Genomic DNA, 27755 nt, shown 5'->3' with positions numbered 1-27755 from the left:
CAATGAGAATTGAATATATTTTTATTAGATTCTTATATTTTATGTCGTATAAAAGCTTTGAGCAAAAAACTGTGTTTTAGTTTAATAAAGAAGAAGCGTTTCTTCAAAAGTGAAAGAAAAAGCATTTTGTAATGATTTTTTTATTTTTTATTTTTATTTTCGTTGCCTCGATAACATGTCATATATATAATATGTTGCATTTTTTATGCTGTTCGATGTAAAAAAGAGCCTGAAATCTTTAAAATTTGAGAATTTCAAATTTTAAAGAAATTGTAAAGGATCCTAATCAGTGTAAGAGTGAGAGTATGTAGAGAATTACTCTGTTTTAAGTGGCTAATATAAAAAGTCATTTAAAACACGTCACGTCATCCGGTGTAAAATATGTGTGATAAATGAGTATGAATAGTAGCATAACTCTTTTGGGTCCTACATTTTTATTTAGGGGTTCGAATTACATGTATTAAGTTCATATCTCAGTTTAATAGATTAAATTAGAACGAAAAGTACTTCAATTCAATTTCTGAATAAAACTGTACTTATCTGACTACACTGTTTGTGTTTCTACTTGTTCTTGGATTTTCTTGGGTACCTTTCTTTTTATTTTTTATATCGTCATGGTTAATTATAGAGGTTAAATATGGGTTTATACAACTTCTATGATACTTAGTCGAGCCTGCTTTTATCCTTGGTTTGATGGCTACATGTTCTAAAAATATTGTACATAAATTAGTCAAAAGCACCAAATTAAGATCGTCTAGAATTTTTAAAATTTTCTATTATGTAGAATCTCTTAAATCCTAAATATTGATAAATACTAGATTGATAAAAATGAGAAATGTTGCCGTGTTAAAATCTCAATCATTTAATTTGAAATTTAAAGAATTCTACAAATAAAATACCCAAAAATTGTAGAGAATCCACCAGTATTACCTATCCTTATAGAGATTTACAGTGGAATTTGATTTTCTCTACTAATTGTAGAGTTTGGAGTTGTGTCTTGAGTTCAAATTTCACTCACATCCATGCATGACTAGACTCTGTGATGGTGACCCAGTTGCTAACTTAATCCATGAGAAACAATTGATGTTAGAGACTCTTAGATCCACAACTCATCTAAATCTCCAAGAGGTAGCTTCGAAGGACATGGAAAAATAGTGATCAAGGTTATATAAGCCATTATTTAGATGCTGTAAATCTATGTTTTTTTTTGTTCTTTTGTTCTTTTCTTTTCTATACAACATTAGAAAAGTGGTAAAGGGAGAAACAACACTGTCGAAACTGAATAAGAGAGAGGCTCATAGATGCTACATAGTTGGTTCTCATCTTTGAGAGACTATGAGTGTAATAGGAGCATCCGTCTATGAGTGTAATAAGAGCATCCGTCGACAAAAGGATCACCTTAAGATGATCATCTCATGGCTATTAAAAACGAATCAAATCAGATGGTTCTATTTCTCAATCTTTCTGACTTGCTCCTACGGAACCAAGGTCGAAAAGATTGAGAAAAATAGGTCAATCACAACCACTAATAAAAGATATTCTATACAATATTGGAAAAGTGGGAAAAGGAGAAACGATACTGTCGAAACTGAATAAGAGATAGGCTCATAAGTGAGAGCAAAGTGTGATCAACATTTTTGAGTCTTTCTTTAAATAAGCTATTGCCTTAAAGAAATACCTAGGTCTGAATATTCAGTAAAACTAACTTATTGGTTCCTTCACCATCTTGTACCTCAATGTCTAAAGGGTGAGTAAAGTATGAGGTAGTTTGGTAGTACCAATTGCGGAACATTGAATGGGAGGTGGTTTACACTTTGGACATAATGACTTGGCCTGATCTGTTCAATAGTTGACCGTCTGCTCCACATGAAGTATGGAATATTATCCTGTTCTAAGTTTGGGCATTCAGGAGTAAAGGTTGGTCCATGGGGACTAGAGAGCACATCTCAAGTCACAAACCTCTATATCGTTTCAAGAAATAATTTATCTCCATAGCATATGTAAATTTACATTCAATGTGGGAGAACCAAAAAAAAAAAATGTTAAAATTAAGATTTCTCTGTCATAACCTTACAGAAAATTTTGTTGCCTTACATGGGGGACCCTGGGTGACATAAAATACAGTAAAAAAAATGGTCCTAACAAATCCAGATGCTTCCAAATGCTTCTTCAAGTGCCCTCCTCTTGCTAAGCTCTGCACTCCACCCTCCTGCCCTTCCCCCTCTCTCTGCTCGGAGCTTCATCATTTCCTCATCATCAACGGGATAACCGTGCATGTCAGATCCCCCTCCAAGAGGAATTGGTTGTGGGGCCATGCCTGTCGGTCGCGGTTGCCCTCCAGCAAATGTAGGTGCATATTGTCCCTGGGCACCGGTACCAAATCCTGTTTGAGAGCTTTGGTTTGAAGCCTGTCTCAGTAGATAGAGAAAATGAGTTATCAATATGTTTTTCTCTCTCTTAGGCTGGGAAAATTATTGTGATTCAAAAGAAAATGGCTCATGGCATCAATCTTCAAAGAAGGAAAAATAAAGAAGCAAATTGACAATTGCTATAGTAAGTATTGCGTCTATAATCAGGTTAATCTCAATGTTACACACATTAAACTTCTATGGCATCCTATGATTGTCAATCAGTGGATAACAAGTTTCCCAAAATACATATTCACCAAATTCCCGTAGCAATAAAAGAAAAGGGGTTCAACAAAGATGAAAGCTAAAAGACATCCATCATTGCCAGGCATAACTGTCCAAGCTAGTCATTACATCCATAGATAAGTAAGTTTTTACAGGTTCTTAGTATGTATTACAGGTTCAAAGTAACAAAGCAAAACAGTGCGGGCACCGTCTTTCAACCCACAAATACTTTTTGAGGTTAAAACCATAATAGCAAACAGATCGAGTTGTATCATCTCTGATTTTCTCAAGTCAAGAGTGAGCGATTAGTAGTTAGATCAACAAACTGATCCCACTACTTCACAATGGTAGTCAACAGAACACAATTAAAATGTCCTTTACACCAACAGGTACACTTCTAAACAAAACAAAATAGTACATAGTCGACATCATTTACTGTTTGAATGTAATTATTACAATACGATGATACTTTATACAAGCTTATGTTTTCAGAGTTGGATGCTTGCCCCCAAAATACTTTAAATATATTTTTTCTCTCCTATTTGGTTTAAGATGAAGTGCTAAAAGGCTCCAAGAGTATGAATCTGTGTCCTTTAAGAAACATTTGAGGACATCTCTTTAAATTATTGGCTAGTCCAAGTAGCAGTAGCAAGAATAATGTGATTATATGAAGTATCAACTTAGAATTTGAGTAGAAACAGTAACTATGCAATGTAAAGGAACTGTATCACCACATTCAAGGTATTCTAGAATTCTAACGTTTTAACATACAACTAAAATGTCAGTTTACCAAAGTAGGGTTTGAACTTGGAGTTTCTTTGAATTAGGGGCTTCATGTATATGTCCTGTGTACTATGGGTTGCGCCCCTTTGCGCTTTTTGAATATACTTTACTTATCAAAAAAGGGTTTGAACTTGGAGTAACACATACACAAGGAACTCATAAAATTATCTAATTTAAGTCAAAATTTAGTATTCCATACGCAGCCCTAATGATTTGAAGTTGCAATAAAATACTAATAAATTGCTCCATAAATGGGCTCATTCCAAAAGACATGCTATACAGTTGCAACTGTTGACGTTGCAAAACATCAATAAAAAGTGTTCATCAACCAATGTTGGTCCCAACTAAGTGGTTTCCTAGAAGGGGGTGGCTTAGAGACTGTCTTCTTTTACCATTTTTGCATGGGTAGCCATTCTCAAAGCTTGAAAAAGCGGTCATAAAATTTAAACTATGCTCAAAAGTTTGCAACTAGAAAATTAAAATGTGATTGTCCTGCTCAGTAAAGCAAGGATTGAAAAATAAAATGTCACAAACATGCACATTTTTGTCAAAAGTTTACAACAAATTTAGGATCCCAAGTTTGCCTCTACTGCTTTTTCCTTTTTTCTATCATTTTTTTTTTCTTGTTTTCCCTGTCAATTAATAAGTGAATTACATGATTTGCTCCGGTTACAGCCAAGGATACAGTCAAATTTTAATATATGAAATACTGGAAGCAGTCATCACAGTCAATTCAATATCAACCAAATGCTTGTAGTTAATTTGTATATCACGTCAATTCTAAGTCTTTCTGAGATTGACATGACAATCACTGATTCAAGACAAGTTTGATATTTATGAAAAATAATCTCATTCTCACCCCATCAGTATCATTCTGAGCATGATTTCCCTTGCTTGCAGCCAGAGCTGCTGCCAATTCTTCAGCCTGTTTGATTAATATCATGAGAATTAGTAACCTTTATGTAAATAGTAGGGAAAAATGACCAAATTTACCAACAGCTAGCATTAGGAAATCGCATAAATTGTTCTTCTCCATGGCATTAATTGAAAAGCATAAATACAAATCACAGCCACTTGTGTGGGATAGAAGTGGCAGAAGTTAGGAGCAGAAACAGAATATTTTTTTCAAGTACCTTCCGAGCTCTATTTATCATTATTTGTTCGGCATTTTCTTCCTGGTACTGTGCAATTTTTGCTTCAATAGCAGGGGCATCAATTCCTTCAATCAAGTTAAATGCTGAAACAGAATGGTTTTCTTTTTGTCAAAATAAACACTCTTACATTCTGAGTTTCAAGAAGGACAATTTATGAACTTACTCATGTCTTCCACTTCCTCCAAGTAATCATTGTATTCTCTCAGGGATGGAAAATCATCTTCTCGTTTATTAAATCTACGACATTGTAAGATAGAGAAGTATAATGAGGGATGATAATATATATATATATAGTGGATAATTAAAACTGGAACCCAATGCAAAAAGCACAACCGTTAAAACATGTTCCATATTTCTTCAAAACATTTCTCTGGGATTGCTATCAAAACCTTATAATGATGACTAAAAGTTGATAAAACAAAAATTCTTCATCCGTCCTATATATAGGAAGCTTTGAACCCTTGATTTGAATCAACTCCAAGATTGGCATCTTTCCTCTTTAAAAAGGGGTGTCCATGCATTTGCCACATACCCTTTAAAGAGGAATCGATGTGCGCTGGTTCTAGATTAGCATTTTGTTAAAAGTTGGTAGTCTGAAGTACAAAATCCAAAACATGGACTTTCTACAGAAGAATCATACCAGAGTCTTTTGACCTTTTCAGTAACAATGCATTAGACCAAACGGTGTAGTGAATGTAAACAGATACCACAGCTATCCAAGTTTGAACATAAACCGTGATACAAACTTCTTCTTAGCATAACAAGAAGAATCAACACATCTAGAATCATCTGCAGTATCCTAAGTCTAACCTCTGAAGGCACAGGAACTATCATTCTAACCCTTCTCAGAGGATTTCATCTGCAAACCCAAAGTTTATGGATGACTGATGATGCTCATCATCGTGTAGCTATGGTTCCATGATTTTATACATTTCTGGAGGTCTTATACTGCAGAACACCCAGTGATACGAGTTACTACCCCTTGATTACTTATAGTACTCTATTGTATTGTAAAAGACCCAAATATCCTTACTCATGAGTAAAAAATTATGAATTTCATCTGAATATCTCCCAACAACCCCAAACAACACCTAGAGGAGGGTAAATAGGTGTTTTCCAACAATCACAACCAGTAAAAATATTGCAACTACACACACAATCACCAAAATCAAATAAAGCAGTAAAGTATCAAACACAACAATTTTAGCGACGAAATGGAAACCTTTTAAAGAACTTTTCAAAAGTAAAACCACTCAGCGGCAACCGAACCCAGGAAACTCATCAATTATAGAAGAATCAAATTACACAGTTTATAGTTACAAAACCTTTGTAACTAAACCCGATGTGTATCCCAATAAAAGACCCATTTGTCTCTACAGCAGTACCTTCGGAACTCTGGCCAATTCTTCTATCAAGCTTCCTCTGAAACTGGAACTCCAGTGGCTAAAGGTTTGTTTTTGATTGTGTGGTTTAACGAAGTATAGGAGAGGTTAGAGAATGAAGGCACAATGATTCTAAGGTTTTCTTCAAGAGCACAAAATAATGGCATGAGGGTCTACGGAAAATCATGTAGCCTGAGGCTTATATATACCCTAGGAAAACAAAGGTTTAATGAGAAGATCTGTTTAATAAAAACACTACCAGATAAGGAAGCGTTCGAATGTGAGTAGGCGTCGTTCAAGCATTAGCATCGGTTTCAAGGTTTATCCCATGCTGGTGTGGCATTCGAACATTCTTAGAATGTCATTGCGAATGGAGAATTATGCTTGAAATATTGAGGGCTACATTTGAACATTCTTCGAATGTCACTACAAACAAAAGGTTCTATGAAGCACTTCTAACATTCTGGAACTTGAATTTTTGATTCCTTGATTCCCATGTTTGAACCTTCTTTGAACGGCATTGCAATCGAAGCACAATGCCTTGCAATTTGAAGTCTGTAGAGCTTGCTCTTTTGAACATACTTTGAACGTGATAGTGGACGATGTGTTCTGTGTTGCACTCTGAATCACTTTTTCGGACCACAAACTTCAAACCAATTGTACCACTAAACGAGAAATACAACCAACCCAGTTTTGACACTGAATATGCCAACACAAATCCTAACACCATCCTTTGACACTGGTTCAAATACCTTGAAAGTCGAGACCCTAATAACACCTGAATTATATCTTAACCTAGAATCAAGCTTCAGTAATTCAAACCTAAGGAATTCTACTTACCAAAAAATTCAAACCTAAGGAATTCCTCAAAAGCATAGTAAGAGCTCATTTTAAATGCATACGCACTAGTTTTCCACATTGTCAGGGCTCAATTGCACTCACACGACACTTCTTGGGTTTTCAGTTTACACATCAAAAAAGGGAAACACCACACACACACACACACACATAGAGAAAGAGCTTTTACATGCTGGTTATCCTCTTCCTGATGGCAATCTCCTTGTTGTGGGGATTAGAACTGGAGACCACCATCTCTGATGCCCGTCAGCCTTTTTCTTATTTACTTTCTTTCTGCTCCTATACATGTCAATTATTCAAAAGGTCCATAAGTACATTGGACTAGAGCAAAGTGAAAGAGGAATTATACAGATAGAACTAATTTCTTGAACCAGACCTATTCAGTGACACCTTTTGAAGATGGCTCTCAGATGTTAGGCCCTCAAAAATATCTGCACAAAGAACAAAAACAAAAACAAAAACAAAAGTAAGGACATAGAACTAATGTTTCTAAACCCAAAACTTGACCTCTGATGAACCCACTTGACGAAAAAAAGGAACTTTATTCTAGCAATAAGAAACTTGTGAGAATCGGGACATTTTAGATAGATAGACTGAAATTACAGTGGCATAATGCATATGGGAAAAGAGTTATTTTTTTGCTAATCTGGTTTATGTTGCTAAGCAAGCAAGCGTAGATCAAAGCACGCTGATCAAGGGTAAAGGTAAAAGTGTTGAATTTATCAGACAAGTGAAAAAGTTGGGTCAGGTACCGGTTATTTCTGATCAGGCTAGTAGATCCCGAGTTTATCACACAGAGAGAGAGAGAGAGAGAGAGAGAGAGAGGTTATACACCGTTTTCACAGCCTGGTACCAATTCAGGAACTACCAGAGAACGGGGCTGCCGGTCGGGGCTGGTTGGTTGAAGAAGACGAGGAAGGATGGGCCGTGGGCGAGTGTTCGGACCGAGGTTAAAATACCCGAACCTATTCTCTCGGCAAGAGGCCTGGAAAGGATCCCAAGGTTTCTGGCCCAATGGCTTTGCGTCTAAGCCTATATCTTAGGCAGCTTCTCTTTTGAGCTTTTCCTTTATTGTTTCTGTTTGTGTTTTCCTCCTACAATTTACTTTGTGCGTGAATTAATCTAGTTATTGGCTTTCGCCTAAAATGTGTGACCGACTTCCTGTTCAAGTAAAGGTGTATGTCAATGCAGAAGCACCATTTTGTTGGCTAATTTTTTTTAATGGCAATTGTCTATATTTATATGAGTCTTTTTAGACTCATGTTGAATGTACACCTTTAGGGTGATTGAATATGTTCACCATTATAGTGTTTGATGTTGTAATGTTGGTTTTATCAATGAAAGTTTAACTTCGCGCCCCCCCCCCCCCCCCCCCAAAAAAAAAAAAGTAGGCATGTTTCAAAGTTTGGTTTTACTTTTAGAAAATAATTATTGAAATATGTTTACAGAAAATAGAGAGCACACGGAATAAAACTTTTTTAAAAAAATAATAATTTCAGGAAATAACATTTTTGTGTAAGAATAATATGCCATGATGTATTTTAAGTAACTGACATGATAAATTATTTAAAATACGTTACATGAATCGACATAACTAATATTAAATTAATGTAATAAAAGAAACTAATTTAAATTCAAGTTGTCAAAAAAACAAGCGCACTTATTGATAAAATCATGGTACTTATTTCACTGTTTTGGGGATGTGAATATCATGTGATATTTGCTATTGACTATTTAATTTATTTTCCCAAGGTATATTCACTAATACTACATACCTAAACAATGCACACTATTGCAATGAAGGTGCAGTATATTTGAATGAAAAGGGCATAAAGTTTTCTTCAAGAGGTTGACATTTGCTCTTAGAATCACATACTTTTTAGGAGAATACATGATTCTCACATATATTTTAAAAAGTAGATATGAAAATGCATATTATAAACACACACGTGTCAGCTTAATAAGCCGAATTTTGAAAGAAAACTGTCCTTAAAAAGCTAGGGCAAGGTAATGGGCTTCCTTATTTCCCATTTAAAAATAGTTGGATTCTTGCCATCTCCTAAATTCGAATATCCATAAATGAGCCGGAAAAAAAGTTGCAAAATCGGTGTTCTCACCTATGAATCGATCTTGCATTTGAACCGACATATATCCTTAAAACACGTCAATTGAAAAAATGACAAAGCTTTCTTTCAAACTAGGTTGGGAAAAAATAGTCTAACCTAATTTATTGAACTGTTCTTCAAACACATGATTCTCATGTCAACTGACAAAAACCATGCATGAGACATTATAGGCTAAATCAACTCATAATTTGTTGTGAAGATCACAAATAAAATCCCAATTCCTTTCAATGATTTAAATTTTAAGTACACTTCAAATGTCCTTAAAAACATTTTAACGACATCACTTGGATTTAAAATAATTATTCTTCTGTGGCCACATTTCATTCTGATTCCAGGAACAAAAGGGCAGAGGAAAAAGGAAAACTTCAAGATGAACTGACTAGTTCTAAGGTTGGCATCGAGGTTCCTGATAAGAAGGCTTTAATGAGTGCCAAAGCTAGTTTTGGTCTATGCAAAGGAACTTCATGTCCTGCTCCCCTGACTGATACGAAGGTAAGCCCAGAATATTCTTGAGTCCATCCACCCACCTGTTCAAAAAATTGTGTTAATTCCTAGTTCTTACTGCCATAAGTTGGAAACCCACTTATTTGGTCCATGCAGTGATAAAACAAGTATTCTATATTGGAAAACTGATTGTTTTTATTTGAAGAGATAAGCATATAATAACTAGAGTGATAAGCAAGGATTAGGGTAGAAAAAAGTTACTCTGTTAGGAAACCCTATATTTTTATTTCCTTAATAACCTGTATCAGCATATTTTGATAGGGTCCACTTCCTAACATATTTGAACTTCATTTACCTGCCCATCATCATACCAGGCCCGCCAAGGTCGCAAAGTCGGAAGCTTAAGAGCATCTATACTGTACCGGGTGGATGTAACTGGGAGTATGGCATCTGTATCACCACTGTCATACAAGAAAGATGAATAAAACTTGGATCATTATCAGAAATTTGTATGAAGTCACCTGAACAGAAAGAAAAACTATTTGCCAGAAGAACTAGAATCCATAAACCAGGTCATATAAGTACCTCCAATAAAAATGACGCAGAATCTGAAAAATCAGATTCAGATTTGAATTGTAAAATTTGATTTAGAATGATAATTGGATTAAAAGTGCAGTGGATTGAGATTAGATTTGGGTCCTACCTGACAAATTGACTGCCCTAGGCAAAAATAATACAGGTTCCAACACATGGAAGGTTTTTAGGGTGCTTCCTAGCTTTAATATCTTGTGCTTAATAAGAAAGCACATGCATTTAAATCTTTTGCAGGCACATGTTAATGCAAATGCTCGTTACATATCAAAGCAATACTCGAGGCAGTGAATAAATGAAAAATATGTGCCAGGTAGTCGAAAGGAACCTGAACATCCAAACACGCAGTCCTGAATCTATCAGCTCATGATAAACGTCCAGCACTGTCCTAGGAGAATCCTTCCAGTTACCATTTACCACCTCGCTACAAAAAAATATTAAAAAGAGTGAAAATTATAGGGGCTTACATCTGTCAAGATTATCAAAGTATGCATAAGTGATGTCACATAAAAGATCAATAGAAGATTATCTCAAGTTCGTTACGGAGAAAAGGAAAACATAAATTAACTGTTGTATGTTTTACACGGTGCACAAGCAACATTAAAATACCACTTTTTTCCATTAGTTACATAAAGAAAAAAAGTCAAAATTTCCAATATATTCCACCTTTTTAAGGTCCTCTAAAAAATTGAGTGAGCTCTATATGGAACTGGAGGCTTTATCATGCATTAGTTAAAGATATGAAGACATTGTGTCAGACAAATCATTGTTTACTTTTCAGGTTTATATTATTCCACACCTGGATGAAGTAACTCTTTAAGTTTAGAACAAAGATGCGAGACTTCCCCACACAATTTGACAAGACAAACTGTGTTAGTTTATTCCAGTGGCAGGCTAAACCTTACTTCAGCTCCCCAAATCCAGCCAAATATGACTGGATTCTCTCTCTCCTCCCTTAACCTCCCCCCAAACCACTCCAAATCTTCACTGCATTATACATTTTGGAATCATTGTGAATCAATGATAACTTAACGTTCATATAGTGGATATAAGAATGTTGCTTTAATCATTCGGGATTGCTATCTTCCACATTTGTAGGGTATCATTCATGATGCATAATTTTTCAATCAACTAAAAGGAATACTTGAACCGGTGATATTTTCTTATGGCTAAATCATTAAGCCAGATAAGGTAGTGTTGTGTATACACATGTGAGTATAAAAAAGTTAAAGTCTCATATTGGATAGATGTCACAAGTGTGTGTGAGTGGCTAATATAACATAATTGCGCCCAAATCCATGCACTTGAGATTTTCGGTTTAGTGGTATCCTGACATATTATGTTATGCTCTCACTATAAAATTCCTCAAGATATTAATTTCCCTAACAAGTGGCATTAAAGGTTAATCTCACATTGGATAGATGTGACAAGGGTGACTGATTAATATAACATAATTAGGCCTAAACCTATAGGCTTAAACTTTTCGGTTAAGTAGTGTCCCGCTATGTTATATTGTGGTCTCACTAGAAGACTCTCCAAGGTATCAATCTCATTAATAGAATGCAATTATAAGCTCTTAAATATATCTTCAAAGACCCATACCTGCAGGTTGACCATTTAGACGGTGCATGAGCCGGATCAACGTGAATTGCCTTTTGAACCTCAGGTAGATTGAAGTACACAACAGAGTGCGCCTCGGTGCAAGGATCATACTTCTCATTAATATGACCAACCATCTATCAGATGACATTACAAATCATTAATGATCTGACCAGATACACCATTATAGAGGCTCATGAAAAATCTCTTCAGAAGCAAGATTTTGATTTTCAATATCATATTAGACTTGGTGACTGTTGAGGCCAAAGCTGGTTAAACAAATTAACATAGATCGAGAATTGAAAACAGGAAAAGTTTAATCCTGAAACATGACAATTCCAAACTGTGAATACAGCAGAAAACCTGTAAACTACTCTTTCAAGATGGTGGGTTGCATAATGATTTAGAGTAAAAGAGCACTGCAAGGACGTAATCATAGATGATGATAACAACGTTATATTTTTTATTTTCAATTTTTTCTTATCTATAGCTCACTTTAACCCATCCAACTAAGTTAAGGGAAAAAGGGCAAAGTTAATGAATCTTCCACAGTGGGAAGGACACTTCAAACTATGGATATTTTCAATATCTTGTGGCAGTTCGTGTGCCAGCTTGGCGAAGCTACTTCAGGACTATGCATTTCTTAGAATGATTATAGGAGGAGGAAGAGCCATTAGACAGATTCCTCCAGATTCCTCAATTTGAGAAGCCATGATCACTATTCATGGAAGATGTATAGTAGTTCCTACATACTGTTTTTTATCACCCTGGATGGATGTCTAATTCCGCAAACAGCAGTAACGGAGGAATGACATGCCATAAGCTAAAAATTTTGTGGCAAATGAAGCTTGCTACTAATTTTTTAAGGCACTAATGCACGAAAGCATCTCAAAAGTAGGTAGAAAATTACCTTAGTACAATCAAGAAGTAAATAAATGTATGGACTGAAAATTTTCCATGGAGAACCCACTAGAGAGCTAAAAAGGACCTAATTGAGAGAGTAAGAAACCCAGCCAACCAAGTACTTTTCCCATTTTTAAATCCACCTAAGACGCTAACTCATACTTAAACAGCGCAAAGATGATTAAAAAAAAAAGTCCCGCTTTATGGACTTTTAACAGATTAACTGAGGGGGCAGGGAGTGTTAACATGGTTTCACCTATTTGAAAATGATTACAAACCAGTGATCAACCTTATTGGTTTTTCATATGCCCAGATAAGTGAAAAATATATTTAAGAACGAAAAATTTGATTCACAAGAAAAAAAAAAAAGTTCAATAAAATGAGCTAAAACTCTCCAATATCGATAGTTTAGGATAACTCACATTCATTCTTTTCCGCAGCCGATTTGACTGGCTTACATTAGCAGGGCAGGTGGGAGTGAAGATGCTATATGGGTCAATGTCTCCAAGTTCTTCGTTAGCAATATCCAAAATCTTATCACAAGAAGTTGAGGTGTGTATAAATGACTGAAAATCACAGAGAAGATTCAGTAGTCTATATGTTTGATCAGAAATCAAACCAGCCGACCACATAAACTGAAAAACCCCCAAATGGTCATGGAAATCGTCAGTTAGAGCATTTCCCACCTGCATAACATACATATTTTGATGTTTAAACAGTCAACATGATACAGAGAATCAGGAATTTTAGCTATAGCATAGAACAGAGCCAATACCATATAACCCCTCAGATTAATTGTTCTTTCCTTTATTGCAGAGTTGTACCTTACAATGGCTTGGCTTAGCTGAGGAACGTAATGTCCTGGAACACAGATTTGAGTAATTAAAATCATAATATACACACACTACTAAGACATTGAAAGAACTTAGAAACATAAATGCAGAAGAAAAAAGAAAGATAAACCTCTTTAGCCATGAATAGGATTATTGAACAAAGAGCTACTTCCCTTGTTTGAGAGAAGCGTTGTAATTGAAATTATTGCATGATATAAGTGGAATTCTATATTGCAAGGATGTAGAGCGTAGCAATACCAGATTAATGATGGATTACTATTGTCGTATGATAACTTCAATCCACTAGGCAAAATACACCACTCCAAAAAGTAAGCAGTACTCAAATGGTAATTGGTTAGCCTAAAGGATTTATCCTTAAAGTCCTTTGAGGTGGGTGGCAAGTAGAAAGCCTTTGCATGTACGTTATAATAGCCTTCCAGAAATGGATAGAGGAGACCTACTTGTGATGAACATTATGACTCTACAATACAATTTCTTGTTTTTGTCTCTTTACTTAACTTTCTCACATCTTCAGGAGTCTAGGCCCACTGATTCCATATAGAATGTTCAATCTACCAAATATTGCTCTTCCTTTTTTCGTCCCAAACCATGACAAACACCATGTTTGTGTTTTTTGAAAAGAAGAGAAGTTTTTCCTTTTCCTATATCACATAATAGGATTCAAACTCGTGGAAGCTGCTTCATGATGGTTGTAAAGTGTCACCAGAACAAGACACTTGCGGCAAAAAATATTCGGATTCAAAAACACAAATTAACATGACATATACAAATAATTCATCATCTCTAATTTTGACCCAACGATAAATGATGCTTGAAAAAGATCCATTAACTACATAGCTGGAATAACAGAGCAACAAAGGTATTTCAATGCCATATGTTCCACAGTGTGCAAACAAAAATATTCGCATTAGTTCAGATTAACGCCATACAGAGATTGAACTTTACCTGCATAGCTCTCTCCTGTAATATAAAAGTCCCTTCCTTTGTATTGAGGAAAGCGCTCAAACCACTTCAAAAAAAATGCAAGAGAGTCCTCGGCTGCAAACCAGAAGATGACGAATTTTTAAGTACATGAGCTAGCCACAATAATAGACTTTTCAAAGCATAATTAAAAAAAAAAATACAAAATACAAAATCGGCAAAGCAGTACCAGTTCTTTTATCTCCATTGTTTAGCAGATCAGAGGAAGTGTTCGAATACGAAAAACCAACTCCGACAGGGGAATCAAGAAATATAATGTTGGCAACTGCAGAAGGGTAAAACTAGTTAGATAAATGTTTGCGTAAACCATAAAGCATACTGATGTGACTTATAGTTCCAGAAAACAGAAGGCATAATATTTTGAAGTAACACTCTGCAGTCAGAGCAACAGGTTAACAATAATTATGCAAGCATGTCATAATGTTCAACCAATTAAGTCAGCAAGAGTAGTAGATGAACACGAAAAAGAGTCTTAAAGAAAAGCAGCGTATATGCCAAACAATCAGTAAAGAAGTCATATGATTATTTGCATTGATAGTTTTATCTATCAATAAACTCCATAAATTGATTTCTCAATGCTATAAATAAAATTCAGATGTAATTATTTTCTAGTAAAATGTTAGTTTATTGATGAAGTTTGAACAGGATGATGTAATAATATCGATTATGTAGGCCAGGAGTTATTCTATTGGAAGTGGCTTACATGTAAGCTGAGCAAAATGATGCACTAATCCAATCCAGATTGGGCCATGTTTCAGGTAGATGCAAATATCTCCAGTTTAGACTCATTTTGATATAATTCATGCATTGTTCATCAAATCTTAGCATAAGAGCCAAGTTAAGAAAAGGAAAAAGATTTATATTTATCACCATTTCATGAACTCAGTAATCTATATTTCAAACACAATTACTTACTTCTGGCTACGCCTTTTTCTGGCTCAAATATTTGTTACAGGAAAAAAAAAATTAAAAAGACAAAAACGCTGACAAATTCATTAGATGTTCCACACCTTGATTCCAAGAGTAAGGGTTCAAATAAAGGGTCTTTCCATCCGCCTCGATATGAAAAGGACCAATTTCCTCTGCTTCCCCATAAGCAATGGATGAACATCCAGGCCCTAAAGCAATAAGTCTTTAGTCAGAAACACATTTCAAAAGATTGTACCATATCAATAGCAATTAAAAAACAAGACAAGCTGTTAGTTTTCAACATCCAAATGAGTTACAAAGAAAAGAAACATCAATTTAGAAAATACTTACAAATATAAAGACTTTTTCCTATCACATATTCTTTAAAGTTGTCAATCAAACAGTTAGGAATCGGAAAAGACAACATTACACTTCCAATGAAACAGGTAATAAGTCACACAAGAACAATACGGAAACAAGCAGCAAAACAGTCACATGCCAATTCAAAAACCACAAGTCAAAACAACAATAATTATTAACAATCATAATTAGAAAATGGGTATGAACAAATTTTGAAGCTTGACCTCCATTAAGCCAAAGAACAAGAGGCTTTGAATCAGGATCCTCAGCAGCCTCAATGAACCAGTAGAAGAGGGCCCTCCCAGAATCTTCATTGACATTGATGTACCCAGCATAGTGTGCAAAGCTCAGGTTAAAGCTCTGCCCTGGGAGCCTGAGAACCTTGTCTAATCGTTGCTGGACAAGAGGGTCTGTGGAAGAGGTTGCGATACCAATACCCAGATGGACATAGACAAGGATGGTCAAAATTTTGTGAACAAAAGGCCATCTGGGCTTGGTCATTTCTTATCAGTTGGTTAAGGAAATGGCTGTTAGATAATGGGATGTTTAAGGTCTAAGGACAACGTGAGAAAAAAGCTTGAGGGTTGAACTTTTGAAGTATCAATGAATGAATGGTCCTGGTTTGGTTTTGCTCACAACAAAGAAGCAAAATCTAGCTGGTTTTGCTGACTCCAGGGACAAAAAAAAACCTCTTTTTATCTCCCAAGATTGTGGGCACTGCTAAGGGCGTGTTTGGTTTGGTTACGTTGTCATGAAACCGTTTTCTGTTTCCGGAACTCGTTTCGTTGAACTTTCCTTTCCCGAAGTGACCCACCAACCTCACCCACTAACTTATCTGATAGAATCGAAGGGATATTCAGGTGGTCCAGACAACGGTTGTTGATATTTTTGGCTTGAAGTGTTTCCAAATCACTATTACGGAACGGAACCAAACACATCTTGTCACTGCCTTGACCGTTAGTTGTAAAGGTGTTTGGGCAAATTGGGGCTCATATCATTAGAAGATGGCATCAAGCCCAGCTCATACCAGTTGGAAAGACTAATTAGTGACAGCCCAAGTAGCCTGGCTCGCTAAGGGCATTCAAAAACCCGCCGCCCCCAACATTCAACCCGACCCGACTCGTTTTAGACCTGCACGTGTCGAATTGCAACAGTGACAAGCCGGATGTCGGAAGCAATTTTCAATTTCTAACAAAGTCGGAATATGAAGAAAAAAAAAAAACACTTATTATTGATTTCTTAAAACTATCAGTTTTTGAATGTTTAAAGTATTAATTAATTAAATTATTAAATTCATCATGTCTTGCTAACTGGGGATTTGACATGATGCAGTTCACTCTCGTTTCAGTTAAATATTACTGATAATTTAACATTGCAAATGAACTGTTTTTATGGTACGGAAAAAATATTCATAAAGTGAAAGACGTTGCTAATAATATTGGGGTGGTTTTTATAAATTGTAGCCAAATTTTTACTAGAAAAAATATTTGGCTACTCCAATACTAGTGCTCAAAGTAAATTGGAAACACAACAAATCATAACACTAACAAAACAAATTATAACAACAATGGGTCCAGCATCATGGGTGTTTATTCCATGGATCTATTTATTCTGTCTTGTTTATATGGACCCACAAATGATACACATGTTCAATTATACATTGATATCAATATGGTGCCTCACTGATTAGGATTACTTTTTTAGTTAATGATGTGATTAGGGGCACATTGTCAACCATTATTGTATAATTGAGTTGCTTATATTTAATTGGGTGTCACAAGTTTGACAAGGCATATGAAACTCAGAAGCCTAAAGCCCATTGGTCTAATGTCTATGTCGTGTAAAATGCTTATGGGTTTTATTTGAGAGAAATGCTCTATTTTTCAAATTGTTATCCTCAAAAGTGATTATCAAATGATGTATTATCATCCTATGAGGTGATGACACATTTTTCAAAATAATAAATCACATGAGATTGTGACACATTATTTGGGAACTAAATTTTAGAAGAAAAAAAAAAATTGGAATGGGTAGCTCTTCTCTTTATTTTATGGTATGCCAAGAATTTTCTTCCACCAATGATTGATGAAAGATATTGAGATATTTGCTTGTTTAATCCAAGACTTGTGAGGTACTCCTACCAAAGAAGATAAAATAAAAAAAAAAAATTAAAAAAAAAAAAAAAAAAAAAGAAAGAAAGAAAGAAAGAAAAGAAAAGAAAGGAAAAGAAAGTGCACTCAAATTTTAAAAATATGTTATTTCAAATCACATGTTTCTCGGACCGACCGGAGGATATATTTCTGAGCAATGCTACATATTATCATTTTATCCCTCCAAATTTGATGTGACTTAAAATCACAATTTGATCAAAATTCAATAGTGGTTAATCACAAATTCAATTGTGATTTTAAAAGTCACATCAGGTTTGAGAGATCAAAATAAGATAAAATGATGATACGTAGCATTACTCTATTCTCTTGGATTTCTGACACCCTTGGTCTGTTAGCTTAGTTTTACAACGGGATAACATCCAAGGTTCATAGGGGCGTCAATTTTAGCCAAATAGATCACTTTATCTAAATTTTCCGAAAGTATTTCCAACCCCATTTTTCCTTTTGCTTGATCTCTCCCCTTTGATAACGGGAAAGACTTCCCTTGTAATTGTTTTTCTAATTTGTGTTTCCTACTTTGCATTGTTGGTTTGCCTTGTATTGTTTTATCATCTAAATAATAATAATAATAAATCACATTTTCTTGACCTAATGATAAATTAAAATAATCACTAACACCATAAGTTCAAATTTTATAATAGGAAAATATAAGGTCCAATATCAGAAATTTAAGAATATAAAACTATTCTTGAGTAAGCATTTTATAATCCTATTTCTCTTTAACCACTAGAATTTCTTGCATGCATTTTTCCTTCTGATCAATGGACATGATCTCTTGCAGAGTCCAGATCCCCAGCCTTTCAGCTTTTGTCCTTGATTCCATGTGATTCTTTAGCTATGGAGGCACGTGAGCTGCAAGAAATGACCAGAAAAGTGAACAAGTTGCACAATGACAGTGACACAATACCAGAATTTCTGTATATTTTTGTCACTTTTTTATGGGTAGAGGCTTATAAGAACATAATAATCCCTAATAGTTATCGGCTCGAATGGCTATAAACAATTTAGACAGATAATATAAAAGTATGGTTTCATATTGTTGTGTGAATCTCAATATGCTCAAATTACATGTTTAAATTGCTAGTAATTCGGACTAAGAGATGACTTTTTTGCCCGAGCAAAGAGGGATCCCACTTTGGTAAAGAGCGTTGTTCGGGCGGAAAGTCATCTCTTTCGGTTCCTTTATTATTTTCTCTGCCTGTCTTCTTTAGACAGAAAATTATTGAGAATCCAAATGTTGCATGCTTTGCAGCAAAGCATTTACATAAATTAAAGATGTTTCATAAACTCAATGTGGTCCACTTGAGCTGTCTCTAAGCATATGGGTTGAAACATCAGCATCACATTTTGCCTGTCCCCATGTGCCTGTCCAAACAGTTTGATGTAACCCCATGGATAAATTAGAGATAGGAGGAGGTTCCATGATGAAATGTTATTTTGTCCACATTCTATTGGACCTCAAAAACTTCTTTTGTCGTCCTCTTGCTCCTTTAAAGGTTTGCTCTCGTTGCAATTGCACAATTGAACAAATTATTAGGTTTTTAAATCAAGTGTATAACATCATGATGATATATCATGTAGTTAATAAATTTACAGACAATAAAGTGGCAATATTTCTTAGCCCAAAAAAGAAGACAACAGAGAAGTATCTCTCAAGATAATAAAAAAGAAAGAAAGAAATAAAAGTATACGGTACGTATCTAGACTTTACATGCGGACGGATATTAATTGCAACTATTCGCTATTTGCATATGTGAATATGGATGCAGTTAACAAAAATTATTATCAGCATATGCAAATGTGGATAACAGTTCTAACCACATCCGCATATCCTTTATATATACATATATAAACAAATACATCAAAACGATGTTGTTTTGAATTTAGTATAAGGTTATGTTTAGTTTTTTCTTTCTTTATTTTCTCTCATCGCAAATCTCACACTCACGCCGTGACGCCGAACCATCTCACATGCCGGGTTATTTTCAAAATCGTTTAAAGTATCCTCTCATAGAGACCCAAATTAAGAAGTCACAAATTACTAAAGTAGATCCAAAAGACTCTTTATCTAATATGCAGATAGCGATTAATAATTGCGCGGATAACAGTTAGTAATCACACGATACAGATATTCTTACTTAAAAATGATAACCGCATTATGCGCTAATAACTGCATCCACGCCCACGTATAGCCCTAATGGCATTAAGTAAATATTAAAAAAAAAAAATTGTGTATATTGGACTTTGACTTTGACTTGAGTCTAAATTAGATTTGGGGTTGGTGAAGGCGTGAAGCACCGTCACTCCAATGGTCTTGGAGGATCCCGGAAGGTATAATGGTGGTGTTGTCTTCTTCTTGGAGTGGCCTAGAGAAAGATTTTTGAAGAGGCAAACCATTGTGTACAAAGAGAGAGAGAGAAAGAGTGTGAGAGAGATTAGTTAATTAAAATAAAGTAAAAAATACAAAATCAATCTCTCTTGTTGCACTAATTTGCAACTAGCTCGATCTCTAGAATTTAAAAAGTAACTTAAACTTCTTGTTCTTGGGGTAAGAAAAAATGACAAATCACTCTCTATAATAAAAAATATAAAAACTAAAATAACAAAAAAAATTGATAAGGAAAAAATATAAATAATAATAAGAAATTCAAGGGGCAATTCAGCCACCACTTTGGCCAATTTTCTCCATGACTGGTTCCTCCCTCCCCCAAAGTAGCAGCAAAGAAAAAAGACCATGATTAATTGATTTTAACCATAATTACAATGAGAATATTGTACTTTTTTTAAGATTTGCAAGTGGTTCTTCGAGCGTGTCACACTTAAAATGATATTTCCTTTTATTTTTAAGTGTCTTACAACTTGACGTGATATAATGTATATGATACTTATCATATTAGTCAATAAACGATTAAATTTAATTGTGACGGCATGATCAGTATATATCATGTAGACTTTCACGCTAATTTGTAAGGTAACGTAACACTCATAATGACAATTCTTATAACTAAATTCAATTGTAACTAACATGATAAATGTCACTTATAATGCTACGTTAGTTTATAAATCATTTTCCCATTAATTAATAAGCTCTGCGTGTGGGGTTATTTTCAAGTTAGAGTAGGATCGAGTTATTTTTGAGTAATTTATTTGTGTTAGGGGTTTATCTTCGAGTAGAGGCGTAGAGATAGAAGTTTATCTCATATTTTATGTCTTTGTAATTCTCTTATTTATAGGCGTGATGCATTGTATTTGAAAATGGTACGTTCCTTAAAAATCTAAAAGGTTTAGATTCTCTTAAAATCCAAAATCTATCCCGTTATGTGTTTATGAAATCATTCGCGTAACGTACATAATGTTTGTTGGAAAGTGTTTTTTGTTTGTTTGAGTTTTTGTGTTTTATGAATATTTTGTATTTAAGATATTTGTAATGTTTTTATTTTGATAAAAAAAAAAAAAAAAAAAAAAAAAAAAAAAAAAAAAAAAAAAAACAACAAAAGACAAACAAATAAAGCTTTGGTTTTTATTTACATTTGATGGATGGAGTTTCAATGATGCCAAATATGATCATGATGTGGTGTGTAATGTGCCATATGCAATTTGCCGAATGGGACCAAACTTGAATTTGCTTCATCAAGTACTTCAATAATTGCTTCAATGTCGACGCATGTGGAGCCATAATTTACACCGGTTTGTTGGAAATTGGAATTGGAGAGAAAAAAAAGCTAATGCATATTAGGGCTGGTTAGGGGTGGTTGTACCACTTTCATAGTTTCGGGGTGGTCGTATCACTTTCAAAGCTTCTTAAGGTGGACACCGAGGGGCTATGGGGCAATGCAACCACCTCTCATGGTTATCCCAAGGGGGTGGTCGGCCACGTAGGGGGAGCAAACACTACAAATATTCATGAAAAAAATGATATATTGGAAAAATAACTTTTAGGGTATTTTTATTTATGGGGGATATAAATATCTATTCATTGTCTTTTTTAGAGAAATAACTATTCCTCATTTAAGGATAATAATTCATTCATGAGAATAGTTATTCTTAATAGCGGTGATGTAACCAAATTGTGGAATAATTATTTCATTTTTTGGTATATTTATATCAACCAAACGTGACCTTAGGGTGTTCTTAAAAGGTAACTCAATTGGTTAAGGACCATACTTCATGAAGCGGAGACCACTAGTTCGAACCCCCATTCGAACCCCCACACTCCCCTCTTGCGTGAACATGTAAAAAAAAAAAAAAGTAACCTTGGCCCAAAAACCACCACGTCATCCAAAAAATTTTGCACTTCATTTTCAATTATTACCTAACCTCTGTGCCCGGCATCGCCTCTACCACCTCTCCGCCATTGTTGAAACCGAGGGAGAAACCGGAAACGTTAGTAGGCAGAGTAAGATAACCAGTGAAAACGACGTCACCTTTTTTCTTTAATTTCATTGGATATTAGTTCTCATCCTTTTTATTTTTATTTTATTGTCAATAAAAGCATCTAAAAAAATGGTGACAAGCAATTAAAAATGGTGAGAAATTAATGATTAAAACTTTAATCATTTAATTAGCTAAAACTTCAGAAAATATATGTAGGAGTTTAAAAGCATCCGTTAGAGATGCTCTTAGGAATAAACTACATCATGCGGTGATGATTTTTGTGATTGCATCCTCAATCTTCATTTCTACGATTTCACCTGCCTCACACGTTTCTTAAACGGCAAAAAGAAAAATATATAAATATAAATAGCGGAAGAAAAAGAATGATTGTATTTTCTCGTGAAATTGCGGGAATGAATGATTAAAACAAGGTTCGAAGTCAAGACCGTTGGCTCTGATACCATGTTCAAACCACCGAGTAATAAAAAAATGAGGTAGCTTTCAAAATTATTATTGGCCGGACGTGTGATTGATCAAATAATGATTTTAAAAGTCACTTCATTTTTTTATGGATACTTAATGTATATTAAGTTGAATTATATTACGAGGCTATTAAAATATATATATAGAAGAAAAAACTAGGGACAGTAATTAAGATATGATTATATAGAAATTAAGATATTAAATATTATGAGAATATTTCAAGAATATTATCTATTGCGTAAATAATATGAAATGTACAACCAATTCGGTGAATGCCGTGTGTTGGTTATTAATTTGGTCGTTGATTCCTCAAGTTTCTCATCCCAAATTCTACAAAACGTGTTCTTAGGGAAGAAGGTAAAGTGAAAGTGTCAAGCAAATTAAATGGAGTTCTGATTTGTATCAAAATCAATATTCAGGATACAAATTAAAAGAATATCAAACCATTTAAATTGAATGACAACTTTTCATAATTGAACCCTCCGGGGCGGATCGAGCCTTCCACCCCTGACGAATTTGGATTCTTTCCGTTTGGTTATAAAGTAGGGGCATAATTGTCTTTTCACATTTTATGAAAATGTGAAAAGACAATTATGTCCATATTTTACAACTAAATTGAGAGAAACGGAGAGGATCTTGTTCCCCAACTTTAGGGGGTAGGATTAAAAAAAAAAAAAAATTAGGTCTAAAATTTTAATTTTTTTTATTTTTTTGAGAAAACCTTGGGCCTTAGGAGGCGGAGGAGGAAGCTCTCCAAGGATCTATGTGGCTCCGCCACTAGTTTAACCCTCAATTTTCAAGTCTGTATGATTAATCTTACAAGAGGGTAATATGTTAGAATATTAAATAAATGATTAAATTAATAATTTATTTTTATTGATTTAAATTGTTGAGATAAGTCATGATTTAATATGTACTATAGCCAAAACTTAAAAGTCTTAAGTTTAAACGTTGTCTCCATTATTTGTCTCTAATTTTAATTAAATATTTCACATGTTGGGCTTCACTTATATATTAAAAGAAAGTTTAAATTTCCTCATTAACTTTTAATTTTTTTAGGTAAACAGACTGGACTATTTTTGACAAACCCCTCAATTTTTTTCCTTAAAAAATCAACTCAAAAACATTATACTTTTTATATCACATGAATTACGGTGTAACAATTTTTTCTTTTTTCTTTTTTTTTCATTTTTTCATACAAAAAATTATAAACTTCTCTCTACTTTAGATCACATCAATTAATTTATATATATATATTAAAAAAAAATACAACCCCAATGCTTATCAAACACACCTAGATATTTTCAAAACTTAGGACCGTTTGGTAACCATTTCCCCTCCCCTCCCCTCCCCTCACTTTTTTTTTTCTTTTTTGTTTTTTTTTTTTTTCATTTCTCTAAAAAAGAAAATATCTACTTAAAAAACTTTTAACATTTTTTTTTTCATTTTTGTCTTTTTATATTACATGAGTAATTTTTTTTATTACTATTAAAATAAAATAAAAACTCATTACAAAAAAAAATTAATAAAAAAAATAAAAATTATTTTTTCATTAAAAAAATTTCAGACTTTTTTCTACTTTTATATCATATCAATCATTTATTGTTACTGTTTAAACAAAAATTCAACTACGAAACCATTTATCAAACGATGCCTTATCTCATGTACATGCAATTCAGGCCTCGTTTGAAATTTTTATTTAAATAGTTATAAAAAAGTGTTAATATGATATAAAAAGTGAAAAAAGATATGAATGCTTGAATGTTAATTTTTTTTTTTTTAGAGAAATGAAGGGGAGGTGAATTAAACAGGGTCCTCATAAAAGGCATTGGAAATTGCATCCCTGACAGTACTTGCAGATGGGGAATCCATAATCTTAGGCAGACATTAGAGGGTTTCTTTGACATTTTCATGCACATGCAAACAATTGCAGGAAGCAGCCGAGAAGATGGGGAAGTTGCCAAGAACTTACCATCCAATTAATTACACAAAGACCTGAACAGAATGATATAATTATTATTTATTCAAAAATGCTGACCTGCAGGTAGAATGATTCTATTTCTGGCCCTTTTCATATCATATTCTCTTGAGTTAAGGTGGGGAACACAAATGTAAACACAGACCAGTCCCCATCGATCCTTAGCCCTAGCCCACCTAGATGGACTCATTCTCTCTTGTGCAATGTAATCATGCTCATGCATGCACAAGTGCTAGCTAGCTAGCTAGGTCTACTTTGTCCACAGGAGTTAGCTACCATGAAATTTCTTGGCCCTCTTTCTACTCTTTTTCTTTTTGTTGTTGAAAGGAAAGCGGCCAATATTGTTAAAGATCTTTGTCATCTAGAATTTTTTTGACTTTTAATCTCATTTTATTGTCGGCTATGTTTGTATCCCTTTTGATCATCATTTCTTGATTTTTCTACCCCACCAATTGCCTAAATAATCGGAGTGCCTAGATTCCAGTGTAATTTGAGCTGTCCAAAAAAAAAAAAAAAAAAGAAGAAAGAAAACTTGTCTCGAATAAGTAATTATATATTAGTCAGTTTGAATGTTGAAATTTTTGAAATTAAAATTTAATTTTAATTTATTGTGCAAATTTTGAGGTTTGATTTTGTGAGATAAAATTTGAAAAAATTGAATAAAATATGATTTATTTTTGAAAAAAAGTAGAGAATAATCAAGATTCAAGTTCATTCCCAAACTGAATTTGAATAGAGGATTCTGAAATAATTTTATTTTGGATTATGGATTTTTTATTTTTATTTTTTTTACTTTCCCTCAATTCATGTTTTTTTTCTTCAATCCAAATAATAGAATTGGTTTCTTTTTGAGAGTTTTCTTTTATTATTATTTTTAGGAATATAATGCTTTTGATGACCTTTTTTTTTTTTTTCCTTTTTCTTTTGATACATTTATAATAATAATAATAATAAATGTTCTTTCTTTTAAAACTCTTAGAACTAAAAAAGGTTTTTTTTTTTTTTTTTTTTCAAATTCTTTAAAATTTGGTTCAATTTTTTTTTTTTTTTTTTTTTTTTTTTTTTTTGAGAACTAATTCAAATAGGTTCCACTTAATTTGGGGTTCATCTCATTGGGTTCATTTAATTATAATTGACTTCATTTTATTGAAATCTTATAGTCTCATGATATATATATATATATGAACATCTTATCCCAATAATTAATTTGAGGTGTTGAGTAGTCGTCGATCGAAAAAAGCAAATTTCTGGTATGACTAGATTAATTAAATTGACACATTAGATTTTTCTGAAGCAATTAAGAAGCGGCTTATGTGAAAACAAGTACGTCGTTGTCTAATATGAACTCGTTGAAACTGCACAGACCATACATGCATGTGCACCATGATTTGGTTTTTGAAATATATATGTAGTGTTGTGAGCCTGGTCAAGTCACATGCATACCGACAATTAAGGTTGTATGTGGGTTGAATCTTAGGAAAATTAATTGACACATCAGGGGAGTGATCCTTGCACTCTTTGTGCACAACAATGGCACAACACCAAGGCACATTGAGTGGGACCCAATGTGTAGGTCACGGAAAATGTCAGATTTACAACACTAATACAACAACTGTACAACAATCATTCACATGAGGGTGGGTCTTACATACTGGAGCCCACCCTCATGTGAGGGGTTGTTGTATTGGTGTTGTACAAGAATCAAATCCCGTAGGCCACACCCCAATGTGCCTTAGCAATGGTTATAGTATCTTCAGTAGTAGCGATTATTTTAGCTACTCAAAATACACAATTTTTCATTTTACTAACAAACTTTTCAATACATACTCCAACAGATTATCTGTCTCACTTTCTATTTTCTTTAAATATTAATTTTAAATGTATTTTTTAACTATTGAAGTTGAGAGAGAGGAAGAAAGAAAAATGAGAGAAAATAATAATAATAATAATAACTAAAAAGTGCTACAATAAAAGTCACTACACCAAAATGGATGGAGATGCTCTTATAATTATGGATCAATATAACGTGAGCATAAATGAAATCAAAGATTTTATTTTATTTTTTCTATTATTTTTTATTTTATAAGTCATGAAATCAAACTTAATATATACTCTAATTCCTTTTGAAATATAAAAGAATGGCGTCATAATCCAACTTAACATATAAAACACGTGTTGCATGCACTTCATAGTTTCAATTGAAATACATGCATATATATATATATATATATATATATATAACTACAAGTGAGATGTGATTGAATGTCATCATCACTATTCACCTTAACCTAACCTTATTGGCATACAATATTATATGCATCTAAAAAAACGTGTTAATTAGTTGATTTAACTCAAATTTGATTCTATATTTTAAAAACTTATGCCGTTTTTAATGTTTTTGGCGTTTAATTGAAGTTTGAATTGGTTAAATCTGAACTAAAACTAGGAATATTTTATTATGATTTCGAAAAGTATTTTTTAGTTTTGAATTGTTTGTTAATAATTTTGAGAGAATTATATTTTTGCTTTTAAAAAATAAAAAAAAAATATTTTCCAAAAGTTACTAAACTGACAGTTTAATGTTATCATAACCTCTATTTCAACAGTAGAACAAATTGAATTAAACTTCCTAAATGCTATAAATTTGTTAAAACCGACTTAATTAATTACATGGCATTTAATTAATTGTATTTTAAATGGCTAATATTCAAAAGTCTAAAAAACGTGTTTATCTAATTCTTTTTATTTATTTATTTATTTTTCTTTTAACAATAATTGGTCGAAGAGTCGTCATTATTGTTGAAGCAAAACTCCACTCAAAGCAGAGTTCTATATTGAAGACGGTTAAGGTTCCAACTCACAGCATTGATGACAAACGCCTCTCATTATTGACTTTGAAGCTGTAAAGTTGTACCAAACTTATAGATAGCAATATAAGGAAAAATACTTTGAATTCTGAAATCTTACAATTAGCCTATACTAGATTGGTTGTGGGGTGAAGAATAATATTTATCTAGAAGATAAAAAAATAATAATAATAATTGGGGGAGAAATGCATTTGAAAAGTGATTAATTAAAATAGGAAAAAATAGTTTTAATTAGCTATTTTTGATAGAAATTTAAACAGTCCATTTTGAATCCAGGCTACCAATCAAGACCACCAAAAAAGTGA

General features: G+C 33.5%; 2 protein-coding genes across 3 annotated transcripts; both read right to left on the bottom strand.

The window, feature by feature from the left end:
* Positions 1-1966: 1966 nt before the first annotated feature.
* On the bottom strand, positions 1967-7798 carry LOC133865273 (uncharacterized). Of its 2 annotated transcripts, none has more exons than XM_062301652.1 (7): positions 7643-7798; positions 7187-7241; positions 6980-7089; positions 4734-4807; positions 4550-4653; positions 4276-4341; positions 1967-2408 (listed from the first exon to the last, which is right to left on the bottom strand). In XM_062301652.1, exons 3-7 carry the CDS (start codon positions 7042-7044, stop codon positions 2139-2141), a joined length of 579 nt encoding a protein of 192 aa, XP_062157636.1. In that variant the 5' UTR covers positions 7045-7089; positions 7187-7241; positions 7643-7798; the 3' UTR covers positions 1967-2138. The 2 variants fall into 2 exon arrangements, with proteins under 2 accessions (XP_062157636.1, XP_062157635.1); XM_062301651.1 differs by having other exon boundaries at positions 7563-7797.
* Positions 7799-9123: 1325 nt separating this feature from the next.
* LOC133866532 (serine carboxypeptidase II-2) lies at positions 9124-16265 on the bottom strand. The gene is made up of 10 exons (XM_062303086.1): positions 15802-16265; positions 15319-15426; positions 14478-14573; positions 14273-14365; positions 13249-13334; positions 12896-13159; positions 11574-11707; positions 10300-10395; positions 9736-9841; positions 9124-9463 (listed from the first exon to the last, which is right to left on the bottom strand). The coding sequence occupies exons 1-10, from the start codon at positions 16076-16078 to the stop codon at positions 9302-9304; spliced, it is 1422 nt and encodes a 473-aa protein (XP_062159070.1). The 5' UTR covers positions 16079-16265; the 3' UTR covers positions 9124-9301.
* Between the last annotated feature and the right edge of the window lie 11490 nt (positions 16266-27755).

The sequence above is a fragment of the Alnus glutinosa genome, chromosome 4, assembly GCF_958979055.1.
Source record: "Alnus glutinosa chromosome 4, dhAlnGlut1.1, whole genome shotgun sequence".
NCBI classification, from domain to species: Eukaryota; Viridiplantae; Streptophyta; class Magnoliopsida; order Fagales; family Betulaceae; genus Alnus; species Alnus glutinosa.
The sequence above is the reverse complement of the archived record's forward strand: the minus strand, read 5'-3'. Positions and strand labels throughout refer to the sequence as shown.